The sequence below is a fragment of the Erpetoichthys calabaricus genome, chromosome 3, assembly GCF_900747795.2.
Source record: "Erpetoichthys calabaricus chromosome 3, fErpCal1.3, whole genome shotgun sequence".
Lineage (NCBI taxonomy): Eukaryota > Metazoa > Chordata > Cladistia > Polypteriformes > Polypteridae > Erpetoichthys > Erpetoichthys calabaricus.
The window spans coordinates 273,338,652-273,365,376 of record NC_041396.2 but is presented as its reverse complement, the minus strand read 5'-3'; the positions used below and the strand labels follow the sequence as shown (position 1 = coordinate 273,365,376).

At 40.0% G+C, this 26,725-nt stretch overlaps 1 protein-coding gene and 1 long non-coding RNA gene across 2 annotated transcripts in view; one reads left to right on the top strand and one right to left on the bottom strand.

The window, feature by feature from the left end:
* LOC114648954 (alpha-N-acetylneuraminide alpha-2,8-sialyltransferase-like) overlaps positions 1-21,939 on the top strand; it is a 258,331-nt gene extending 236,392 nt beyond the window's left edge. Inside the window, exon 8 of the mRNA XM_051925313.1 lies at positions 21,697-21,939. Coding sequence (XP_051781273.1) covers positions 21,697-21,876 — 180 coding nt within the window. The 3' untranslated portion in view covers positions 21,877-21,939. The remainder of the gene's footprint in view (positions 1-21,696) is intronic.
* LOC127527237 (uncharacterized) overlaps positions 1-26,349 on the bottom strand; it is a 143,968-nt gene extending 117,619 nt beyond the window's left edge. Inside the window, exon 1 of the long non-coding RNA XR_007934544.1 lies at positions 26,034-26,349. This is a non-coding gene — a long non-coding RNA (uncharacterized LOC127527237). The remainder of the gene's footprint in view (positions 1-26,033) is intronic.
* Between the last annotated feature and the right edge of the window lie 376 nt (positions 26,350-26,725).

Here is a 26,725-nt window from a genome sequence, read left to right as displayed (position 1 = left end):
TTTGCCATCCCTGTCATTAACCGCCCTTTTCATACAGATGAGGGTTTGCACCATCCATGTGCCGTGAAGTTTCAAGTTTCAGTTCTGCCATCAATGTGTCTTTAAGACTGCAATCACTAAGACTGTTGTTATATTTGGCAAAGTGGGCTTCATAGTATATACTACTAGAACAACCAAAACACACATCTGATGGTCCAAAAAACATCTACATGTGGTGGGAAATGATTCAGGTGATTGTTTTTTAAATAAATATCTTTATTTAAATACTAAAAGAAAGGCAGGTGGATGCAAAATTTATGCGTGAAAACACTTTCAGACAGAAATAAGCACCATTCTTCTTATGTGACTGTCACGGATTTCTCTATGGGTGAAATGTTGTTTTTTTTCTGAATTTTTCTTTGCAATGCGAAGTATTAAAGTTTCCTTGTGAATTCAGTTTCAAGCAAATTGTTTAACCGCAAATTCAATTTTCTGTGAAGTGTTTCACTGCAAATCAATTTTTACGTGAATCATTTTACTGAGATTCCAGTTTCTCCCAAATTGTTTTGCTTATCCCTGCTTCCCACACCCAGTGAGTCTGTACTAAAAACAAACAGGACTGGAAAAGAGATTAATAGATGAAAGAATTGAAGGAATCTGTAATATTTTCTGTATGTTTCAAGTTATTCAACAAGAACAATTCAAGTAAAGATCATCATGCAAGGTGCTTTTACCATGAAATTGATTTTTTTATTAATTTCTCCATACAGGGGCAGATTCTGCAAATGCAGGTTTGTAAAACAAAGAGAATGCACTTGTCAACCATTTCAAAAAAGACAAACAGAAATGTCTCACATACTCAGAGCAAACATTACATCCAGCTTGACAGCTTCTGGTGTGACAATCATCACAATCTCTTACCTCTTTTAATTTTTTTCTTACAGTTGTGGATGTCCATAATTTGTACTGTGCCTAAAGAGCAAACAATATCTTTCATTGAAAGTGGAATAAGTTCAAGTATTAGATATTGTCTGGGCAGTGAATTAATTCAACAGTTTAAACAAAGTGACTGCCATTCATTACACAGGTCTCAGGAAATCAGCAAACGTGAGAAGCCGGTGGTCTTGTCCAAGAACATGACAATTGCTTGCCTCAACTTGTGGGAAAAGATTCGTTCATGGAGCTCCATGAAGAAGTGAGTAGCTGTTTTCTTAAGTGATCAGGGTGGGTTTCTGATCCTGAACAATTTCTGGGGTGGAATGAATACCAGAACAATTGATGATGTTTGGTAAAAGATGTTTGCCCAAACACAAATCCACATCTCTGATGTCAGAAAGAAAAAGTACCACCCAGGTAATCTGATGACACACTAGTTCACATAACAACTTTAGGGACCCAGGTTTGACTTCCATTCCAGTCTTGACGTGGGCAGAGATTGTATGCTCTTTTCATGCCTATGAGAGTTTTATTTGGATTTTCTATTGTCCTGACATATCCCAATGACCTGCTTGTAGGGTAAGTGGTTCTGCACAAGTTGGTGAGGGTGTGTTTATGAGGGTGACTTGTGGTTAGAGCTGTTTCGAGTGATTTACCTTTTCTCTAGTAAGTAATTAGCAGGCTCTTAGGCCTCCATTTTTTTGCTTAGGTGATGCAAAAGAAGGCATAGAATTTTGACTGTACAGATATCTAGAAAATTACTTCCTAGTGAAATATATTTACAAAGAAACAGGCTGCACATTCAAAGTGGAACAGTTTAGAAAAGCAGAGCATTAATGCTAACTGGAGAGATTAGTTAAGGTCTGGCTTCTAATACTCTATCAATAATCAATCATAGCTTTAGAATGGAAAGACAACACTGTATTGGAAACACTGGAATGCTTTTTCTGAAGTTCTCACATCATCATGTGTATCTTGTACCACTCCTCCTGTTTCACAACACAGGCATACCAGAGAATCAAGTACCTGTTTTTACTTTTACCGCAACCAAAACTCAGCATTGTGTGTTATAAGTTGCCATTGGTGTACATCGTGTCACTTTGCTATGAGTATATCATCTGAAGCCTTTTCTAATCTTATTTCCAGAATCTTACCTGAGGATCTAATTAAAGATATCAAGTTAATGAAAATATGTCCTTGGAGAAAGCACCTCAGAAACCAAAATGTATACAGGTATTTAACAACGAGTTCATTCTTCTTGATTTACCTTGACCAGGCTATCTGATATTATCATTGATAAACATTTGCTGGAGCTATTTTGGACTCTGTTTGTATTTACCATTTAAATTATTACTGGCAAACTTGTTTCTCAGAGTACTTAGTAGCTGCAATATTACTCACTGATATACTACGTGACAGGTTTTGTTGGGCACTGTTGGCTTATCAATGAAATGAGTGACAAATGTTGATCACTATGTCGGGAGTCAGTATGTCAGGATGTACCTGACCCTCGGGTGTTAACTAGACCCCCTAGTAGTTCATACCTGAGATGGACCAGTGGCAAGAGAGGAGACCAACCACAGTTTTAGTGGCAAAACAAAATGCATGATTTATTTTAAATAATGTGACATAGTGCAGTTTAAATTATTCTTCATAAATAAATGCTGACACATAAAACAGAATCAGTGGGATGAGGTCATTCATCCATAATAAGGATCTAAAAGCAATCTTAAACACTAAGAATGTCCAGAGCTCAGAGTCCTCCCTCCTGAGTACCCCACATCCATGTGTTCTATCCATAAATGTTGCCATGTTGCCAATATTACCCAATTAGAGTAAATAAGCTAGGTGACGACTGGCATTTACCCAATCATCATACATATTTGCTTACATACTGTAGTTGCTGAGCCTGTCATTCCATCCCTGGTGATCCTCACGTCTTGGTTTGGCTTTAGCTACGACCCTTAATGCTCTCTATGGAGCATGGCCTCCCCAACTCTCTCATTGCCTTTTTCCCTTATGGAATGGTGGTGAATTGAAAGAGTCAAAGCCTCCACTGCACCTGCAGCACCATCAGAAGTTCAACACCCTCATCAGAACAGCACACAACCTTTCTCTTTCTGGAGATTCATCCATTCAAACCATCTTGTTCAACTTCTGCCATCTCATATCTTGTCTTTTTATATTGCATAAGTGCACACACACATTTACGTCTGTGATATTTCAGTCCTTTTTCTTTCTCCTCTTTCATTCCTAACCCTGTATTAATTTTGGTGAAGACCAGGAGCTTCCAAATGTGGAACAGCTGAAATAATGTCCTTAATGCATGTGTTTAATCACCAATCACCCACTGATTGCTTTGCTCATGGCACTCACCATTGTTGCACCACCCTTCACTGAAAAATAAAACTAGCCCAGTCTCTTTGGAGGCATGTGTTTGTATCCTACCTCTGCCACCAAAAGTCAGTAGTCACCTTGCTGGGATATACCCAACATTCATGTGTTAAGTAGACTCCTATTAGATTGAAACTAAGACGGAAGTAAGTGAGTAAGTAGACCAACAGTAGTTTTTTAGAGGCAAAACAATGTGCATAATTTCTTACAAATAAAGTGACACAGTGCAGTTCCTTTCCAAAGTTAATTCCTTATCAAACCATGCTACAGTTCTTGTATTGAAAATTAATTCATTAAGTCACCACAGTCATCTAGTCAACACATAAAACTGACAGAAAATACTGCCTTACCTTGACTGGAGTCATGGATGAGTGGAAGAGGCGGGATGTGCATGCAGCACCAACTGTTAAAGTCAGATCACGAAGCCAGTTAAGGATGAGAAGAATGCCTTTACTGACCCGTATGTGGAGCCACTCAGTACATGAAAAGAGATGACTGACTTACAGATGCTAGTATCATTTCTTCAATACACTTATCAATTACAGCAGTACATGGTTAGTTTGATATCTTGCGTCTTTGCTAGTAACTGATAAAGAAAACCTTAGGAGTCAGGATTCTGCTACACTAGACTGTACTGGTTTTCTTATGAATACTTGTCCTTGTGCTAAAGTAGCAATGGGACTGGGTCACAGAGCAACAGACTTTATTTAAAATGCTTTCTAAGAGTAACAAGGACATAAGATAACCATTAATAAGGTCAGAAGTTATTCAATCTAATCTATATTTATAAAATCCTAAGCCTAAAACTGCAACGATTTTGTGAAACGATTTTATGTGACGTTTTTATGTCACATTTTTTGTCACGGTTTAAATCGGGCTTATTTTAAAACCTACATGTATATGTTTGTTATCATTCTTTTCAGAATTTATCAAACTTTAATGTGATGTTGTTAGATTTTCAGATTCTTATTCTGTTTTTAAAGTATAAACTAAAATATATCAAGAACTCACGTCCGCGAGACAAGACTTTGTGCCAACAGATTTAACCACGCCCGGGGCCGGAAATAAAAGACAAAGAGTAGATGACAAAGATAACTGCCGTACAGGCTTTTAAATGTTCAAAGCGCTGCGTGAGATGCAAATCACATGGCACGGCAGCAGTAGCAGCAGCAGGGCAGCAGCTGATCGAGCAAAGAGGAGGTAAAAAAAAAAGTATTTGTTTCCCATTGTATCACCGTTTTAGAGAGAGTACTGGGGGAGCAACTGCATCTCCTTGGGGTGTGTTCAGCCCTCCTCTTCACAACACGAGCGGCAGAGATGCGAAGCAAGCGCAGGCAAGGGGGGTTGGCGAGTGAAGCGAGCAGGGGGTAAGCCCCCTAGTAATTTCTTCTTCTTTTGGCTACTCCCATTAGGGGTTGCCACAACGGATCATCCTTGTTGTCCGCATATTGATTTGGCAAAATTTTACACCGGATGCCCTTCCTGATGTAACCCTCCATTAGTATAATCAATAAATATTAAATTTGTGAAAATCATATTTATCAGTAATATTCATCTCTCACAATGTACATAAAAAGCTAAAAGACATACACAGCCACACACAAAAAACACTGTAATCACTAGTTAAAATACCTAAATGAAATATTAGCAGAAAGGTGGGAGTTAAGAAATCCTTTTTAGTTGTGCCTTGTAAGAGTTTGGTAATTAACAATTTAAGACAAGCAAAATGGGAATACTTCAAAATATTTCAATTCCTGGATATGGAACACCAAGAAAATAGACTGATAAACCCCTGGTGTAAAGAAGCCATGTGATATTTAATCACATATGTTTCAAAAGTCTGTCATAGTTAAGCATTTTCTTTGATTAACAGGTCTACTATTATACAAAATCATTGCAGTGTGTGACTGCTGTTAGCAGTAACTGAAATTCAATACCATGCCCTGCTTCACAACATTGGCTTTATATTAGTTTCAACTCTGACCAGATGTTACAACATTTTGGGGAGCCTTTACTTGAAGTATTGGAACACTTGATCTAAGCTATTCCATTGACAAAGGCTGAGAAAGAAAAGAGATACGACTGTGGCTTTTGATTTAAAATTATCCTAGACAGTTCCAAGAATAAAATTCTTAATACTTGAAAATTCAGTCTGGGCATACTTAAAAATCACAATAGGATGACATTTTTGGCTTACCATAAGAGTAAAATATGCACAAGGTCACTGTTTAAACTTCTGACGTTAAACAGGAAAGTCTGCAACAGTCCACAATCCATGAATGTACAACTCATCTCATATTAAAGAAAGAAACAAATTGTAAAGCTTTAGCAATGACTATTTATTATAAAATAGATCATATCAGACTGAAGACCTTCAACTATAGCAGAAAATACAGGTACAGTTGAATCATTCAGCGAGGTCTGATAATTTTTACACATTACCTTCATATGGGACAAATATATCACATATCAAGGATTTATATGTCTTCACAGTGTCAGTAGCTAAGAAGTAGTGCAGAAGTCACATTCATAGGGGACTAATGGACATCACTGAACTACCTCAGTTAAAAATGATTAATTGCAATTAATCTAGAATGCCATTTTGTGATTAAAAATTGTAATTGTGTGACAGCCCTAATTTAGTTGCCAATGATGAATTGGTGATAAATTTAGATCTGTTACTGGTCCAATGTTTTCACTATGTCAGTGTAACTAGACAAAGATATTAATAGTTGAGAAGCTGATAATAATCCAGCAAGGCATATTGTTGACATTGCTTGGGAATATTTCTGAGACAGTGCTAGGCTATCATTCAAATGTCCTGTCTGGAGCATGAAACATGCCATGGAGCAGTTTTGGACTATTAATGGGACAACTGCTTGACAAATGAAAGTGAGACAGTGTTGCGCTATCACTAGGATTTACTATGTATTGCACCAACTTTTTTGTAAAAATGGTTGGAAGGTGTTGGAAAAGCTTTATAATAACCTTGGGAAGATGATGATGAGTGATTGTTGGTCAAGTTTTAGGATGATATTGAGAAATAAATCAATGATCAATGCTGAGACAGCTCTGTGATAACTGAATAGCTCTGCATGGGGAGCTGATTAATAGGACAATGTTGGTCAGTTTTTAGGATGACTTGATATCAGAAAGTTGCTAATGTAGTCAATGTTTTCTAGAAACTCAGATCTTCTACTGTAAACTACAAGGTTAACCACCTCTGTAATGGTATCATAGTAAATGTAAGGGTATATTTGTCTGCAAAATAAATGGATAAACATATAAATGTAAATTTTGAGCCAATATTGACAAGGCAATTGCTTTGTTCTGATAATCAGCAAGAATTACTCTGTCATCGATACCGGAGGAGGATATTGATGAGAAGCTGTTGTTTTGCTATTTCTTGGCTAATAAAGAAGGCCCTGAGGGTCAGCTATACTTTCCAAACAACAAACAAGGCTAACATGAAAGATGATGTTACATTGGAACATCTGACAAATAAGGTCCATCAGTAGTCACATTCAGATCTTGTCTTAAAAATATAGTAATTTTTAGCTATGATGTCATTCTCTAAATTAGTGCTACTGATTTTGATTAGGATGTACTGCCAGCTCATGTGTTCGGTCTATTTCCATGCATTATCACTTCATGTTAGCTTCTGTAGGGTCTCCCTGGTTTATATTCCATGCAGTTATAAACAAAAGACTATATTCATAACTTGGAGAAATTTGATGAATAATTACACTTGTATGGGAAATTAATGGACCAATGCCTTTAAAATAAATGGATAAAAACCCTTTGTCTCTCTAAATCCCCAGACTGTTTCTAGAATTCATGAATACATAACATAATTTTAAAAAAGAAAGTAATCTTAATTATAAATAGCATAAGTCTAAAGAAGGAAATAAAAAATATAATTTCAAAGTAGTAGAGCATCATTTGGAGTTCAATACTTTCTAATATGTGGGTAAAACATTGAAATATTGAAAAAGTATGAAAATATATTGAAGTTCTGCCATGCTTCCTAAACATGGCTGTCCCTCAACCTGAGACCTCCTAAAGAAGCAACTGGAAAGCCAATTGTGAATCTGAATAATATACAATGGTAAGAGACAGTAAAAAATAGATAATGGTCATGGAGCAACAGTTATCAACCTGGGTGGTCTACAACAGTGGTCTTTAAAAGTTCTTTTTCATTGAATATTTGTGTCACCGTGTATCAGGGTCATATAATCATGATGGATCACATTGACTGCAGGTTTTCATAATATAACATTTATAAACCTATTTTTTTTTATCCATTATCATTTTGGAACTCATTTCGGGAGTCTGCCCTGCTAACATCAGGATCAAGGTAGGAACCAATCTTAGATGGTACACAAGTCTATAGCAGGACCCATCCCATACACATAATTTTAAATTGCCTATCACCCTAATGTACAAGTTTTTAGGATGTAAAATCTATGGGGAAAATGTGCAACTACCGGTAACTTGGTACAGGATTTGAATGCAGAAAATGGTCTCATTAACTGTTTTCCATAATAAAAAGGAACAATTAATAAAAACTAGAACAGTTAAATGCAACCTGTGAAAGTAACATTGCAATTGCTTAAAATTAAAAAAATAATGTCCTAATGACAAAACAATGGACAATTTTGGCCCAATATCTGGAGTTCATGCTTCATTCCAAAATGTTATGGACTGCTGTTCAATTTAAGTTCAGGTCCAGAGGACAAACCCATTTAAAAAAACTTCATATTCCAACATTTTAAGCCTGAATTTTTTTTATTTTGTGAACCAAAACAGGCGGGAGCTTCAGAGCTGCTGTAATGCCACTCAGGATCTGGTTCTCACCAAAGAGCACATGAAGGTTGGAGAGACATTTACGTATGAAATGGAGAATAAAAGGACTCGTGTTGTGGATGAGGCTCTCTATGAAATGTTTCCGGAGGTAAACAGTTTTATCTACTCTTGTTTCACTCTGGATTGGCTGCTCCCTTAATACAATAGAAAATGAGGTGGACAGATCTTAATGGAGCAGGGACCAATGAGTGCCTGAGTGTATGTTCTCCCAACTGTAGACTGGAGTTTCCTTTAAGCTTTGAGCCACTCAATGTACCGTTATTATAAGACAACATAAGAGATATAAATGAGGTTTTCACTTGGATAGTTGGAATAATGTGATACACAAAAAGACAAGTGTAATAAAAATAATAATAAAACAGGAACTTTGACTACACTGTCTCCCTTTATTAGAGACGTTTGTGGAACAAGACTTTGGGACACTGTGCTGTAGTTGGAAATGGAGGAATTTTACGCAACAGCAGCTGTGGAGAGCAGATTGACCAAGCGGACTTTGTTTTCAGGTATTAAAAACCTTCCTTTTTCAGATTATCTTCAGATAAAAAACATGTTACACTAGACTGTAGTCAAGATAAACTTCACAGTTCAGAAAATTGCAAGATGAGTTGTAAGTTATACTCTGGAATTTACAATTTCTCAGGGTGTAAGTATGAGAAGTTTGCACATCAGTCCCATGTTCACTTTGGGTTTCTCCTCCTGCTTTGCTTTTACTTCAAAGTGACATCCAGGTTTTATTTTTTTAGTTTTTTGGTATAATGTTTTTACTGAGCACAGGATCACAGCATCTACATATGTTTACAATTACAGAAATAGCTAAGCTACACTTCGTACATCAGAATACAAGTAAGGTTAAACACACAGTAAGACAGAACTATTTCAATACAATTAATGTGAATAAACTATGATAGCATTATAACATTATAACTGGGATATGGCCTCTTGACAGGGAAGGAGAGAAAAACAGATACTCCAGATAACAGCACCCTTAGAAAAAATGAACCTCTGTGAAAGTAGGGGGTCTAAGGTCAGGAGATTATTTCAGCAAAACGGGGCAGAAGCCAATCATGGATGAGGCACCAATGTCTAAATTTTTTAAACTTGCCTTACTTCTAAGTGGGGTAGGTATGGGTGAGGGTTTGAGGGTTGGAGAATCAATTTACCATTTTCCTTTCCTTTCCTTTCCTTCCTGTCTGTGTTGACATACTAAAAGCTTTTTTCTTTTTATTTCCTTGAGAGTCTTAATCATGGTTATGACGAAATACATTTCTATCATTTTATTCTTTACATTTTTCAGTCAGTTGTTAATAATATCCAGTCTGTTCGGCAATCACTATAATGGCAAATGTTTTGATGTAACGCAATGTATGCATTGAAGGATTTCCTGGACTTTGCTGTAAGTAAACTAAGAAAGTGCTCAGTAGAGGACTTATGCAAACATTTACCGTAGATACTTGCGTATAAGTCGAAAAATTTATGCCTTAAAATTCATTCAAAAAAACAGAATCGACTTATCCGCGGGGCAACACAGTTGTCCATAGAATTTGGGTAATGACATTGTACACTCAACGCTTCACAGTGTTAAGTCACCAGTCATCTGCCGTTTCCCATGGTCTTTGAAATAATTATAAGCCAGCAATAGTATTGCTAATTAGCTAGTTTTTTTTCTAATTTCATTAAATAATTCTTTAAACTGTGAAATACTTGAATTTGAGCATTAGCTTTTGCAGGTTTTGGATAACAAACATACCATGAGCTGCCATGTGCAACCAGATTTGGAATCAAAAGAACCAAGGCAACACACGCTATCAATGCGATGCAAGCGCAGCCAGTGATTCAAAACATTTCTCTGCCTACCTGTTTGTCTCGTCTGGCAGTAGCTGAAAAGCAGCATCAGGAGAGAGCAGCCTGAAGTAGTCCAGGTGATCTGTTGTGTCCAACAGCAAGCCATGCTGTCTTATGAAGTCCGGTAGCTAGTTCGGCTCCCACGGATCAATGTCTGGGTATTCCTCCCATGCAAACCTTGCCGTAGCTGCATCAGCTGCGCAAATGCGTTCAGCTTGCAGCCGATCAGCTGCCACAGCATCGGCTGGTGTCCGATCAGCTAATGCCACCTTCTCACTCTCTTGCTCGATTCCTGATCACTGTCAATAAAATCCGATTCTGAAAAATCAGATGTCCGACTCAGCGATAATGTGCAAAACATCGTCTGCTGAGTGTTTTCTTTTCTGCACTCGCTTCGCTCCCTTGTGACATATCGATGCCATCTTGCCTTTGTTTACATTTCGCAACTCACTCACATGCAAGGATTAGTTGCAGAGTCAACAAGTCTAGCATTTCTCCAAGCACAGAGGGAATGCCTGTGACATGACAGTGAGTTTTGTTGCCATTAACAGCTGATTGTCGCCCTCTATCTCTGATAGCTGTCAAGTTTTATCCATCCATCCATTTTCCAACCCGCTGAATCTGAACACAGGGTCACGGGGGTCTGCTGGAGCCAATTGTCAAGTTTTACCCTCGACTTATACGCGGGTCATAACAAATTTCATAATTTTCGGCTTAAACAATACGCTCGACTTATCTGCGAGATCGACTAATACGCGAATATCTACGGTAGGTCAAAAATTAGATCTCAAGGATCTGCCAAATCTAGTGAATAAATGTTTGGATCTGCCTTTTTCCATTTTTTTTATTTACAAAGTGCCTTTGGTGGACAGAGTCACAAAGTGCTACATACCATAGAAAAAACAATTAACACACAGAGGTTACAAACAATAAAAAATACAACTATACTAACATTTCAAAAAATGAACATAAAACAGAGCAGCCAAAAACAGCTACCCATATGCTAGCCTAAAAAGGATCCTCTTTAATTGTTTTTTTAACGTATGAATTGTGTCAGCAGCCTGTGAAGCATAAGGAAGGCTATTCCACCATTTTGGTGTCTTCTTCTTCTTTTGGCTGCTCCCATTAGGGGTTGCCAAAGCGGACCATCTTCTTTCATATCTTTCTGTCCTCTGCATCTTGTTCTGTTATCCTTCTTCTCCTTCAGGCCAACAGTAGCCCAATTTCCGCCAGCACCCTGTTGGCTAACAGTACTGGTGGCGGTCGTTGTTAACCCGGGACTCGACCGATCCGGTATGGAAATTTGTATTGTTGTCCGCATATTGATTTGGCAAAATTTTACACCGAATGCCCTTCCTGACGTAACCCTCCCCATTTATCCAGGCTTGGGACCTACACAAAGAAACACACTGATTTGTGCATCCCTTGTGGCTGGGTTTGCATCCCCTGTGGCTGGGTTTTTCCACCACCATTTTGGTGTAACGGACTGAAAAGCCTGATCCCCACAAGTCTTTAGCCAAGTATATGGAACAATAAGAAGGCTCTGGTTAGATGACCTGAGTGGGCAATTGGTAGTATAATGTTGTAAAAAATCTGAAATATATTGTGGTGTTTGACCATGTAGAGCTCTATAGGTGATTACTAACATTTTAAAACATATTCTAAATTCCATTGGAAGCCAATAAAACAAAAATAAAGATGTAGTGTTACACCACTTACTGGAGTTGGTTAACAATTTGGCAGCAGTATTCTGAATAGACTGAAGACACAGCAGCGCCATCTTGTTTTGACATGTAAATAAAGAAACACAATAACAAAAACGTGAAAAAATTAAAGCATGAATTAATGTTGCCTTTTGAGCCTTCAATGCTATTGTACTTAGCATTGATCTAATCCACAGATTATAAAAACAAGAGCAAGGTAAGGACCTAAAATGAGCATCAAGGTTTAAAGACTGATCAAACATAACACCCAGTTTCCAGACTCAAAATTTAAAGTTGGGTGAAACAGCCGATAACCTGAGACTGATCTCTGCTTGCAAATGTATATTATGAGTTATTCATGCCTGCTGTTATTCTGTATAAATGTATACTGCCTCTCATTGTTTGTCTTTTAAAGGTAATCCGTGCTTGCTTATAATATGTGTTTGCTTGTGGATCCTGTCTTTTGTAAGAGGAATCACAGACAACTGTGAAGTGCTGGGGCACCCATTGGCAAACCCCATATAACTGAAATAAAGTTATAATAAGCACATTGTTAGACCGCCACAAAACTCAAGCCAATATAGTTCATACTCAAACCGATAACATGCGAGCGTAAATCAGTGCAGTTCACTCACAAACCAATAACAAACATACTGGAACCGGTGATATACACACGCTAATCAATATAGTTCATATCCCAACCTGTAGTATGCATATATAAACGAATGTAGTTCATGCACAAACTGATAATATACAGACACAAATCAATATAGTTCATATGAATGAAACCAGTAATGTACTGTATGCAATTAAGTATGCACGCAAACCGATAGGAAATGTTCATAAACCAATAGTGTGCACATGTAAACCAATAGATTATGCATAAAAAATATATGACTTATGGCCTGTTTGGCCCCTCGGGGTAAAAGACTACAGCAGCTTCCCTCTGTGTAGCATGGATTCTCGGGAAAAAGGAAAAAACGTTCACAGACTCAGCGACTGTCAAAGAATGCAAGCTACTACAGAGGAGGTAGTGACAGACGACATTAATAATTAAGGAAGAGCCTAACTTCATCCATTCAGAAAAATACCAATGTACGATACAACAACCACGAGAAGAGCTGAAGTACTAGCAAGTGATGTTTTCAAAACCCTTTTAGAGAGATTATAAAAGGCCGATGTAGTGTCGCTAGGCTGATGTAGTGACGAATCCACCGATCGTGGGGACATTGCGCATCTATGTCTGTACATGACATTTTTCAATGAGGAGTGCTTTCGCAGGACTTGTTCAGTCTAATTTCACTGGAGGGACAGACAACAGTGGAAATAATTTTTCAAAAAAGTGTTTTAATATTTAAATGAAAGTGGACTAGATTTGCAACAAGTAAATATGTTAGTAACAGATGCCACCTCTTCCTTAGCAGGAAGGGTGCAGGGTTTGTTAGCTCGCCTATAACTTGCACATCAGACAAAATCTTTACATTGCCTGATAACATTGATGTGTTCTGTGTGCAAAACATGGTGATGAGCTATAAAATGCAAAGTGTTATGTTGATAATCAACTTTATCAGAGCAACGTCGAGCCTACAACACCCCTGGTTTCACAAACTCCTGTCTGAGATGTCAGTTGAGCACAATAAGTTGCTTGTGCATAACGATGTTAAGGGCAATGCACTTAAAGCGGTTTGTGAACTCTGGCAGGAGATTGTTGCTTTTCTCCGCATTTGTCAGAGGCATTTATATCTAACATGCTGGACGAGAAATTCATGGCAGAAGTGTTCTTCCTGAATAACATCTTCCAAGATTTAAATAGCCTTAATCTTAGTTTGCAAGGGAAGGGTAAAACAGTTGGAGATTTTGTTAAAAAACGTAACGGTTTGAAAAGAAATGGGACATGTTTTCAAATGATTTAACTATAGGGAAATGCTTAATTTCCCAAAACTGCGTGAGTTAATAAATAACTGTATTAAATAAAGTTTATTAAATAAAATCATTTTTTAGGAAAGTTAAAGGCGAACTTTGCTCCGAAGTTTGACAGTTTTGACATTCCCACTAAGAACGTGCAATTTTCGACAAATCCGTTTACAATTAATGTGGGAGGGGAGTTTGCATCGATAGCCAAACAGGTGCTTGCGTCACTTGAGGAAAATTCACTGCAACTAGAAATTATAAACAAGCAAGGATCATATGAATTGAAACAAGCGATTCAATCTGTGGAAAGTGTACAATTTTGGACAGAACTGGACCAGGTCTAGTTGGCTGTTTTTCTTCTAACAATGTTTGCTATGATGTACACAAGAGGAGGGTCAAGCTTTTCGCATACGAATTCAATAAAAATGAACACTAGTTCCCCCCTTATAAGCACCCACCTCCATGAAAATCTACAAATTGCTCTCACTTCAAATGAACCTAACTTTAATGCTCTTGCAAAGCCAAGTAAGATGGGATTTTAGTCATTAGGAAACAAATATAGTACTGGTTGTTAAAGGTGTACCATATATATACGAGATAAAAGAGAAGTAAAGAAAAAAAAGAATAAGCATTACCTGATATTGGGAATTTTTAGTTATTTAATATGTGGTCCGGTGGATGCATTCTGCTTTCTTGAAATTAAAAGTGATGGTAAGAAATGTATAAAATGTAATTACAGGTAAAATTCCATTACAGCAAACTGCCAGGGACCTAAAAAATTTTTCGTTGTAATGAATATTTTGTTGTAATGAGATTCTGTATTAATTGCTATGTACTTTCTTTAACTCGAGTCCAAACGTTTGCAATCATTTCAATAGTTTCTTTTATGTTAATTTTAATCTTCCACTGTCTATAAGTTATGCTGACGAGAATTTTTCTCAGCATTTCCTTGCGATAATACACTTTCAGGGTGTGAATGATGCCCAAACCCAATGACTGACCCAATGACTGACCTCACATTTTCTTGAATGAGTGCCGCATTAATAGGAATGTTTCTTGAACGAGCATGACTGAACCCATAAAAACGGCTTTTTTGGCGTCTTCAAATGCAGCAATTTGCATACATTTGCAAACCAAGATTTTCTTCTTTTTTTGCTCGGTCTTTTAAGAAAGTTGACAGTGTCAACGGTGAAATTCCGAATTCACTAGCAACGTCTGTTTTCTTTTTGACGCAATCAAGAGATGCAAAAATGTAAATTTTTTTTTTCTATTATGAACTGTTATCGTTTTTTTTTGTGTTTGCTGTTTTATGGACATTCCAATGGATGTTTTTCAAATGTTGAAGAGCAATAAGCAAAAGGTATCACTGAAAACCACCGAAAACAAAAACAGCAAAAAAAAAAAAAAAAATCAATATGATGAAAGTTCGAAAAAATAAATTTTTTTTACAGTGTTTCTGTTTGGGGATTGTTGTGCAAATGTGCTCAACTGAGCTGTGACCACAGAACTACCTGCTCTGTGGATGATTCATTCAAGTATTTTAAGGTCACTTTATTGTAATGAAAGTATCTGCCGAATGTACTTCACAGTAACGAAATTTCTATAGACTTGTGTCATATGGGGAAACTGTCGGGACCATAAAAATACTTCGTTGTAATGAAAATTTCATTGTAAAGATATTTGTTATAATGGAATTTTACTTACTATAATAATTGTAACAAAAAGTGATATAGTGTCAAGGGACTGATAGTCCAGACTACTGTTAAATGTCATTCCAAGGTAAATTTGTGAGATTTTTTTTGTGTGTGGCTGTGTAATTCTAATAGTAATAATAATAAAAATTGTAATAATGTTAATAAACACCCAGTGATGCACAATGTTATACAGTATTTAGTGTTTTTCATCATATTTGAATGCGGAGAGCCAAGAATTATGTTTCGACATCCCAACATTTAACATATGGTAATCTGACCCTCAAAAAAAAGTAGTGTAAGAACCTTGGTGTACAGCCTCATATACTCACATAGATGCCATTTAATTTAACTCAACTCAAGTCATGCAGCTTTATTGTCTTACCAACCATAGACAAAACTGCAGCATATAATGGCAGTTCCCAAAGATGGCGGTGCAACACATGCACAAATGGAGGAAAAGTGCAAGACCCATACTGTATTATACTATAAATAAATAAATAAATAAATAACATGTAAGTGAATAGGTAGAAATAATTGGAAATAGACAAATAAACAAATAATAACAACAACTAATAGAAAAAAACAACACTAGTAACAAGTGTAATGAATCTACTGCATATAATAAGGTACAAGGAGCAGATTTGAAGGCAGGGGGGCAGCACAAAATTTAGAGTCCAGACAGCCAAGGGGTAGAAGCTGTTGCAGAACCTGGTAGAACTGATTTAGATGCTACAGTACTTTCTGCCAGATGGAAGTGGGACAAAGAGACCATGAGAGGGGTGGGAGCAGCTCTTCACAATGCTACAGGCTTTGTGGATGCAATGCTTTATTAAAAATTCATTAATGGAGGGCAGAGAGGTCCCAATGATCTTTTCTGCTGTGTGCACTGTCTGTAGTAGGACTTTACAGTCACTGCATTGAGTTCCCAAGCCAGACGGTGATATAGCTGGTCAGATGGTGCCCATGTAGAATTTGCTCAAAATGGGAGTATATTAGCTTGCCTATCTTCAACCAGGCCAAGATGTGTTAAACTCCATTGTGACTGGACTGCAAGACAAACTGGGGTTCTTGGGACTATGGGATAGCAACATTTACCTTTATGTTCTTATGCCACTGGTATCCAGTCACCATCCATATTAAAATCAAGAAATTATAGATTCAAATTTAATCCAAAATATGCAATACAACTATACATTGGATTCTTAGGGCCATAGTGTTCCTCACATACTGAAGAAAATATCAATATTTTATGAATTTAGATATGCAATTCCAATATATCATGTTTGCAGTCATCCTGCCCAGATCCAGCTGTCTATTGAGTTGCCACATTGTTGGGTATGACACGTCTTGGGGAATCGAGCCCAAGGTGATGCTGCCATGGAAGTCAGAGGGGTGACTGTTGAAGAAAGCTCATACTCTGCCACTGTGACATCAGTTCTGTAGCAGTGCTACTATCAGTAAAAACTGCATCTCCCAGCAGTTCCTGTCAAAGGTGGTCAGAGGGGTTTAAAAGAAGGGCAGGTGCCCAAGGGAAAGGAGGTGTGTTTTTTGTTGTATTTTGTGTTTTGTAACCTGTCGGACTGCTTTCTGTTAAGCCATATTTAATTGCTGTGTCCTGAATTGTATTTGTTGTTGGGGTGTGGATCGTTTGTCTACCTGTGTGCTAAGGACAGTTTGTGGATTCACGACTTTCCCGCAGGTAAAGGAGTGCTCCTGAACCATCCATCAATCTTTACCCTTACAGTGTCTACCAGTAGGATTGTTTTTCATTCCCTTACAACATACAGATCTCTGGACTTACTCTCGTCATTTCTCATTACATCCGGTTTGGTATTCCATGGACTTTGCTGTGTGGTGTTTGTGTTTATATGTTTATTGTAATATCACTGTAGGGGTACAGGGGTGGTATTATTTATATTATTTAATTGCATTACATTCTTTAATTGTTGTTATTCCCCAGTGTGCTTTGTTTTGTCTCTGTTTTTGAGTGTGTACGGGTGGGCCAAGGGCTGACTAGTCTCCCAGTCCCTGCCACTGAAAAACATCCCCACAGCATGATGCTGCCACCACCATGCTTCACTGTAGAGATGGTATTGGCCTGGTGATGAGCGGTGCCTGGTTTCCTCCAAACGTGACGACTGGCATTCACACCAAAGAGTTCAATCTTTGTCTCATCAGACCAGAGAATTTTCTTTCTCATGGTCTGAGAGTCCTTCAGGTGCCTTTTAGCAAACTCCAGGCAGGCTGCCATGTGCCTTTTACTAAGGAGTGGCTTCCGTCTGGCCACTCTACCATACAGGCCTGATTGGTGGACTGCTGCAGAGATGGTTGTCCTTCTGGAAGGTTCTCCTCTCTCTACAGAGGACATCTGGAGCTCTGACAGAGTGACCATTGGGTTCTTGGTCACCTCTCTGACTAAGGCCCTTCTCCCCTGATCGCTCAGTTTAGATGGCCAGCCAGCTCTAGGAAGAGTCCTGGGGCCTCATGTATAACGTCGTGCGTAGAACTCACACTATAACATGGCGTAAGCACAAAAGCGGGAATGTGCGTACGCACAGAAAAATCCAGATGCAGGAATCTGTACGTACGCAAACTTTCACGTTCTTCCACTACATAAATCCTGATCAGCGTGAAAAGTAACGCACGTGCACGCGCCTTCTGTCCCGCCCCAACTCCTCCCAGAATTACGCCTCTTTGAATATGCAAATTGATATAAATAGCCTTCTGTGAAAAGACAATGGGAAAAGCACAGGGGAAAATATAAGAATTTCAGTGAATATCAAGTGGAGGCAAAGGAAAAACGTACTATTTGTTGGTTTAAACAGTGGTATAATCAACAAAAGAAAGTTGATCGAGTGACAGAGTGTTGGAGAAACTCGAAGGCTCAAGTTCACAAAGTCGCACAGTGCCCGAAATAAAAAAGAAATCACATATCAAAGTCGCCGTGAAAAGGCGAGTCGTAGCCCACCGTCTGAGTGTCATATGAAAGCTTATTAGGGTACAGACACAAAAAAAAAGGCACACAGTGGGGAAAAAAGCACGAAATGTCAACTTCAATCTCGAAATTTCCACTTTAATCACGTAGTTTATTTTGCCATTAAAGTAGAACATCATAAACTTCATCTTAAAATCGTTTAATTTACTAGTTTCTCAAATTCCATTGTAACTAAAGTGGCATGTTAAATGCTTTGTTCTGTATTTGGTCTTCTATGTGCTCTATGTGTGTGAATCACTACCTGCTTTTTAAACAGGCTTTCTCTTTCTCCAACAGGACACATAATCCATTACATTCGTGAAATTACAGCTCTCTGAATAATAAAAATACTGAGATGTATACGTGATATCTTTTTCATGATGATAGGAGTGAAAGCATGTTATTAAACATGGGAACACGGTGGCGCAGTGATTGTTCATGTCTCACACAAGAGGCTTGCTGCGCCATGCGCGACCTTCAATGAAATAATTTATCACAGCAGTACTGTCTCTTTCAAACGTACTAACCTCCAATTCCTGTCCTTACTTTTCTTTCTCCAAAAACCCAATCGCCACACAATCAGCTATGTAATAGACGTGAAGCCATCTGTAAGCTTAGAACGCCAATCCTCCAAACTTTTAAGGAACATTGAAATATCTTCGTAGTATGTGTTTAATTATTATATCCGTCTATCTTTCCAGTGTCGCATCAGCACCAGCAAGAATACAATGCAATGCAGGAACAATTACTGAACTAGGTAGCGCTGCGGCACTGTGTCCTCACATGTTTAATTATTAACAATACAGATTATTTAAATGAAGTTAAAGTTTTATCTGTATAATATAATCAACATATTTTGCTGCATTTCATCTTAAAAATGAATACTGTCATCATATGTAAATACGCGCTTTATAAAGTGGTGCAGGTTGTGCAATATTATAACTGTATCCCAAGTTTACAGTGAGGTGATTGTACTTATAAGTACAAACAGTTCTACAAGGAGCACTTGATGGACTGATTGAGTGTGTTTATAGTTCTTGGGATGAAACTGTTTCTAAACCGCGAAGTCCATACAGGGAAGTCTCTAAAGCGTTTTGCTGTGGCTCAGGCAGCATCTGCTTCATGCTGTATACCGATATTTCTCTTTCCGATCAGCTGCTGCTGTGATTTCCCACTCAGATACAGTGATATAAATACTCCGAGTGGTGCAGTGAGAGTAATATGGAAAAAGATGATCTGCTGTTACAACCCTTAACGGGAGCAGCTGAAAGAAGAAGAAGATGCAGTGAGAGTTACAACGCTAAAGCAGTTATGGTATTTGGAATACTATGGCTATTCCCTGGACCATTATATTGCTGCAGGTTAATTACAATCAGATGCATTACACTAATAAACAATATGCAGTTAGTTTCAGTGTATTTATAAAGCTGCGCCAGGAATGTGGATCTAAGAAAGAAAGGGTGATCACACAGGAACAGTAGCACTGCTTCGACGCTGGGTGCCGCCAGTCTTCAAAACCGGGCAGATAAATTGCGTACGCCAAGGTATGAGTTACCGTGGAAATGTGCGTGGCTTTACGCCAAGTTTAGGTTTTATACATCGCGATTTGAGCGTGGAAACGTTTGTACGCAACATTTCTGTGCGTACGCACCGTTTATACATGAGGCCCCTGGTGGTTTCGAACTTCTTCCACTTACGGATGATGGAGGCCACTGTGCTCATTGGGACCTTCAAAGCAGCAGAAATTTTTCTGTAACCTTCCCCAGATTTGTGCCTTGAGACAATCCTGTCTCGGAGGTCTACAGACAATTCCTTTGTATGTGTTTATCCTATATGGTCTTTATTTTCACATATAGAAAGCACAGTGAAACCCCAGCAGAAATACCATCTGCACTTTAGATCAGGCAATCTACCTGACGCTAAGTAAGTTTGAATCTGGCCAGTACTTAAATGGGAAACCATCTAGAAAAAGTGTATCTTGCTCCAGGAAGAGGTGTTGGTGAGGCCATCAGGAAGAGCTTACCCGGTGGTCTGTTTGTGGCTCCCAATGCCCCAGGGCAGTGAAAGGGACACTGTGCTGTAAAAATGGTGCTGTCCTTTGGATGAGATATTAAATTGAGATCCTAACATTCTGCTGTCATAAGAGATCCCTGGGCATCTTTCAGAAAGAGAAGGGCTTTGGTTTTCTCCCACAAGCTAAAGTCAGGTTGTTAGATGGATTGGCAACTCTGATGCGGTTTGGTACGAGTGTTTCTGTATATCAATCTGGTTAGCTACTGGCTTCCTGAACTGAAAAAGTAGGTTCAGAAAATGAATGGATGGATGTCAATTCATAGGCAGCCCCAACAAGAGAAGCAGCTTTGCCAGTGTTATAAGATATGATGCAAAGATGCTGGCTGAAATGATTTCACCTTTATTTTCCAGGCTCAACTTGCCACCCCTAAACTACACAGCTGACGCTGGAACTAAGACAGACCTGGTGACAGCAAACCCCACCATCTTGTTCAAGTCAGTATCATCCAATGAAGAAGTATTGACTTTGGGTGGGCAGACTAGAACTATCTGGTCATGTTAAATAGGAAGAATCAGTTTATTGATAATATATTTTTGGAGACACAGAGAAAACTATAAGCAGTCAGGGCCTAGCTATGGTGTTTGTTGGGTACTGTAGTCCTAGAGGTAGCCCTGCTGGGTTCCGTGGGTGTGCCAGGGGGAGCTACAGGGATTGGGAATCATTAATCTGTAGGGCTTCAACATTAACTGGAAGTGCGTCCGATCCACAGTTTCATGTCACCAGAAGTACTCCTGGGTGTGGGATAAAAGGAGCAGCCCCACTTCAGTCTGGGAGCCAGTCTGGAGGAGGAGGAAAAAGATAACTGAAGAACCGGAGGAGACTGAGAGAGAAGACAACAGAGTTATTGTTCATGAGAAATAGAGTGCTACTGTAATGTGAGAAATGCTTACTGTGAAGAGCTTCCCATAATGAAACTTGTGTCTGAACCTGTTGTGTTGGGAGTTTGGAGAAAGGGAATACAAGTCACATCAGGTATTTGGTCCTAGATATCACAATGGCATCTTAATCCTCACTAGTTTTCCTTCTTGTCTTTTAACTTTCAGGTATGGCAGTTTGTCCTATGCCAGGAAGCCATTTATAGAAAGGATGAAGGCCTATGGACATGCACAGGTGCTAATGCCAGCTTTTGCTTATGCCTTTTGCACGGAGCTCTCTTTCAGGGTTTACTTTACCTTGCAGGACTTCAATCTCCAGCATGTCTCTTTCTTTCATCCAGGATACATAAGCAAGCTCCACAAATACTGGCGTAACAAGAGGCTAACTCCCACACGGCTCTCTTCTGGAATGATTCTGGTCAATGTTGCCATGGAGCTTTGTTCTGAGGTTTCTCTTTACGGTTTCTGGCCTTTTCCCTATGACTTAAGTGGACAACCTTTGATCCATCACTATTACGACAATCAACCTGCTACACCTGGCATGCACGCAATGCCACTAGAGTTTTTAAATTTACTTCAAATGCACAGAAAGGGGATACTGAAGGTAAACATAGGCAAGTGTTTATGATGGCTGAGGAGGGCCTCTTCATTTTAAGTGTAAAATTACATTAATTTAAAAAACCTGTCATAGCATGCCTGCTTGTTTCCTCCCTTGGTGCCAGGAAGAGCTTCATCTCCTAAAACTTGATTTGAATGGACATAACAAGAGGTCTTTGTTTGATTCTGTATCTGGTCAAGTGTGTGGGGAGTCTGCACCTTCTTCTTTTAACTATGTGAGTTTTTTGGTATTATAGACTTAATCAGCATTACATAGAGGATCAATCTAAGTTAATTATTGTTATTTACTACTGGTGTGGAATTAGAGAATATGGGTGTATATAAAATGGATTGGCTTCTTAACCATGATTGTTTCCAAATGCTGCCCAAAAATGTCCAGACACTGTAATGGACAAGGTGGTTTAAGAAAATAATGGATGGGTGGCAAACTGCACATTTATTTTGTAACGAATGCAAATGAAGGATGCAAGTAGTCCAAAATGTCATACTTTTGCAATTTATTATATTTTGCACTGCAATACTTTTGAAATTAATTAACATTTTAAATATACATTGTAGCAGTAGAGGTATTTATCCACCTCTTGAACCCTCAGGTACCACTCCAAACACCAGGTAAAAGTCCAATTATTATTTATTATACAATAATTACGTGCACAAAGCACCCTCCACTCCACACTATTCATGTACTCAATAAACACTATCACAAATACCAATCCTCCTCTCCCAGACTCTTCGCCAACCTACCTCCCAGCTCAGCCCAGTGTACTGGGCTTTCCCAGAGTCCTTTATACTCCCTGACCCGGAGGTGTTCCTGCCCAACAGTCCACAAGTCCTTATTCCTTCCGGGTCAGGGTAAACAGTCCTTATCTTCACCCCGGAAGCACGTTGTTTCTTCCTGTCACTGGATTATGATGCACTTCCGGGTTATAGGGCATATATAAGTCCACGGGCCTTCCAACAGCGACTCCCAGTGGTCCCCAAGGTATCCAGCAGGGCTGTGTATAAAAACTACATAGTCCATGAGGCCCTGCTGGAATTCGGGGCCTGTCCATGCTGTCGGGAGAGCTCCTCCTGGCGGCCTGGGGGTGAGGGCCGGAATATGAAGCCGGCCATCCTTCACAATTCCCCCCCCCACTTAGCGACGACAACTGGGGCGGAACATCCAGCCCTGCGAGGGACGTCCTCCTCCAGGAGGACGCGTCAGTCGGGCCTTGGCTGTGTTGTCTAGGTCCCCCAGAGAACCTAGGGGGAACGGTGTAGTGGTTGTTCCTCCGTTCCCTTGTCCTCCGAGGACAACTTCGCCAAATGTGGCCCGGCTGATGACAGTTGTAACACCGCCGTCGTCCTCCCGGTTGTCTTTCTCCCGGAGACCGGAAACATCTCGGGAATTCTGTCAACTCCGCCCTTTCCTCCGCCAAGGGAGGTTTTACGGCCGCCTCGCTGCTCTCAACCCGTTTCACCATCCTGTCAGGAGACCCGCGTTTTACTTTGGGGATCTCCTGCTTACTCTGGGGCTTGGGCACAGCTGGGGACTCTCTACTGGAAAAAGAGAGCCCCTTTGCTGTCTGCACGCCCTTTGACTTATGTTTCTTAGGAGGCGGCGTCATCAGCACCATATCGCTCCGGGTAACAGCACTGTTCAGCTGTACCGGTACTATCGGCACTTCCCTCGGTTACCAACGACAACTCGCTCAAAACATCGGTCGGGGACTTGAGGTCCGAATCGCTTCGGGATGCCGCATCACACGCTTGCACCAGCTCGTTCGTTCCTCCCCCCGACCACTCGGTTATCGTGCCACAATCCCTTGTCGGGTTCGCAGTGACTTGGCACCCGCTACTTATTAATTGCGGGCCCGGATCGCACTGCATCCCCTTATAATATACGGTACGGCTTAGGCTTACCTGTACCACCGAATCCACCAAGACCGGGGCTTCTCGGCCTAATCGCCGCAGGTATGCCTGTAGTCCTTTCAGCGGCGCCTCGGCTGTAGCTCCCAGCTCCTCCACACGTTCTTTCAATTCCTTCAAACCCTGAAAGAAAGTGTATACGGGCTCGAGGTACTTCTCGAGATCCCGTAAGTCCACAAAGTTATTTACTTCGGCCAGAGGTAATTTCGCTTCCTCATTCTCCTTACCTGCCGGCCGGGAGCCAATGAGCACGTCCTCTCTGGGCACGTGTTTGGCTGGGTCGCACAAAGGCTCTCGGGAGTTGAAGTCTTTAGAGGGACGGCTGGCTGCTCCGAGCCGACTAAGATCTGCCTTTTTTTCTTTAACAGCAGACCCTTCAGTCACATCCCGCCCCTCTTTCTCTTTATTTAAGTTCGGCGATGCTTCGCTTGCCTCCCCCTTCCCCTTCAAGGAGTTTGGATTCGTCCAGGAGACGACGACCTCACCGACGGACCGCAATTGACCTTCTCCTTCCCAGCATCCACCGCGCGAGGTCACGCGACGTGTGTCAGCAAATAGACAGGTCCCTTCCTGGTCAGGTGACTTCGTATTGCGATTACGTCTGTCCCAGCCTGCACCAGGATGATCCAAGTGATCGTCCTCCATGAATAGGCTTCCCAGTTGTACATCTGTCGACTCCTCGTCTTCACGGCCATCTTGCCAAGGTATGAGGCATGTGTCTTTCTCATATGGTAACCCGAATCGCTCGGCTTCTGTAAAAGAACAAAACACAGTTCCTTGCGCCTCGGGTTTTGTCGCGACACATACCTCCGACGTACGATGGGTTGTTTCAGGGTCCAGTACAGTCATCTGTTCACTGCTCTGTTGTTGCCTTAGCCCCAGTTCTCTCACTATGACGATCTCGGCTCTGGTTTCCGCAGGACCCGTCAGGTAAGACCACAACATCGCGGCGTCCCCCGGTGGCCACATTTCTGCGAGGTTCTGTATCATCTGAGCTTGCCCATTCTTCCTCCTGGACTTTTTCCCCATCTCGAACCAGTACGAGACGAGACTCATCACCGTTGCAGCACTCTCTGTAGTGGGTGGTGTTTGCACCTCCGTGCGTTGAAGCGTGACCTTCCTAGGGTTGTCTGCCCACACAATATTTGTTTGGAATACAGGTTTTCTGCCAACAGATGGCCAGAGAATCCTGCCGACTACGCCAGTGTAGCAGTAGAGGTATTTATCCACCTCTTGAACCCTCAGGTACCACTCCAAACACCAGGTAAAAGTCTAATTATTATTTATTATACAATAATTACGTGCACAAAGCACCCTCCACTCCACACTATTCATATACTCAATAAACACTATCACAAATACCAATCCTCCTCTCCCAGACTCTTCGCCACCCTACCTCCCAGCTCAGCCCAGTGTACTGGGCTTTCCCAGAGTCCTTTATACTCCCTGACCCGGAGTTGTTCCTGCCCAACAGTCCACAAGTCCTTATTCCTTCCGGGTCAGGGTAAACAGTCCTTATCTTCACCCCGGAAGCACGTCGTTTCTTCCTGTCACTGGATTATGACGCACTTCCGGGTTATAGGGCATATATGAGTCCACGGGCCTCCCGACAGTGACTCCTAGTGGTCCCCAAGGTATCCAGCAGGGCTGTGTATAAAAACTACATAGTCCATGAGGCCCTGCTGGAATTCGGGGCCCGTCCATGCTGTCGGGAGAGCTCCTCCTGGCGGCCTGGGGTTGAGGGCCGGAATATGAAGCCGGCCATCCTTCACAACATTTTCTTTTATTTACACACATTTATAAAGTGTGTAAGTGTGACAAGCAGCTTGTCCAAGATTTCAAAAGACAAGAAAAGCACTAAGAAAAATAAGTACTTTTGGAAATGTAATTCTTTGTTATTCTTTATTATTTATCAAGTGTGTCTAAAGCTGCCCCTCACACTGTGACATATATGTATCACAGGGCTCAAAGAAAGGAGCTCGCAATGAAGAAGTGTCCCCCTTATAGTCAGATGCCCGATGAGCCATTTGAGCTAATGAAAGTCTCTTTTGGTTTCACTGGCTAAAATGGTGGCTTGGGTGCAGACCCTAACTAATGGAGAACATTGCCCAAACAAAATTAGCCTAGTGTTAAAATACACAGAGGGTTTGTGGGCCAGAAGCAAGCCCCATTTATAGTTTTATCAATAGTCAAAACACATTTTTTGAAAACAGGGCTCTTTTCTCCAAAACACTAAATACAATTCACAAAACCTCACACCTAAAATACACATATTTTCTGCAAAATGAAGCGCTGTATTCATAAATTACATAAATCTCTATCAAAATCAAATCTTTATACCAAATAGCTCATACAGCAATCTTATTATCAGATTTTTTGTCCAACACAAAATACACACTGATGTACTGAAACAAAACTGTTGTCATCTTTGGCGGGTATTAGTTCTGGAAGTAGAGAATTCTGCAGTTAGAAATTGTCCAAATGTGCAAAAGTGCAGAAACCACCAATTAGATTGTTCTAATGTTCTAAACCTTTAAAACAAATTCTTGAAAAAGAACATAGGAACACTGTTGGAAACTTGTTGGGGGTAGATTTCAAAATGTTGTAAAGTTTTCCTTCACACAAAGAACCATTGAGACCTGGAATGACCTAATCATGTGATGGAGAATAAAATGTTAGCTACCTTCAAATGTCAACTTGATGATATTTTGGACAATCTGTTGTTGAATAAGATGGATTACTGTCTTGGGCTAAACGGCCTGTTCCCATCAAAATTGTTCTAATATTTTCAAACATTTTGACTGAGATATTTTTACTAGCAAACTCATTTTGATAACTAACTTGCAACTAACTTTTAAATGTGCACGCTTCACACTTGGGTCAGAGATTTGTACAGAAACACAGGAGGTTGTAGAAAACAAGGACTTTATTCAAACACTGCAAACAAACAT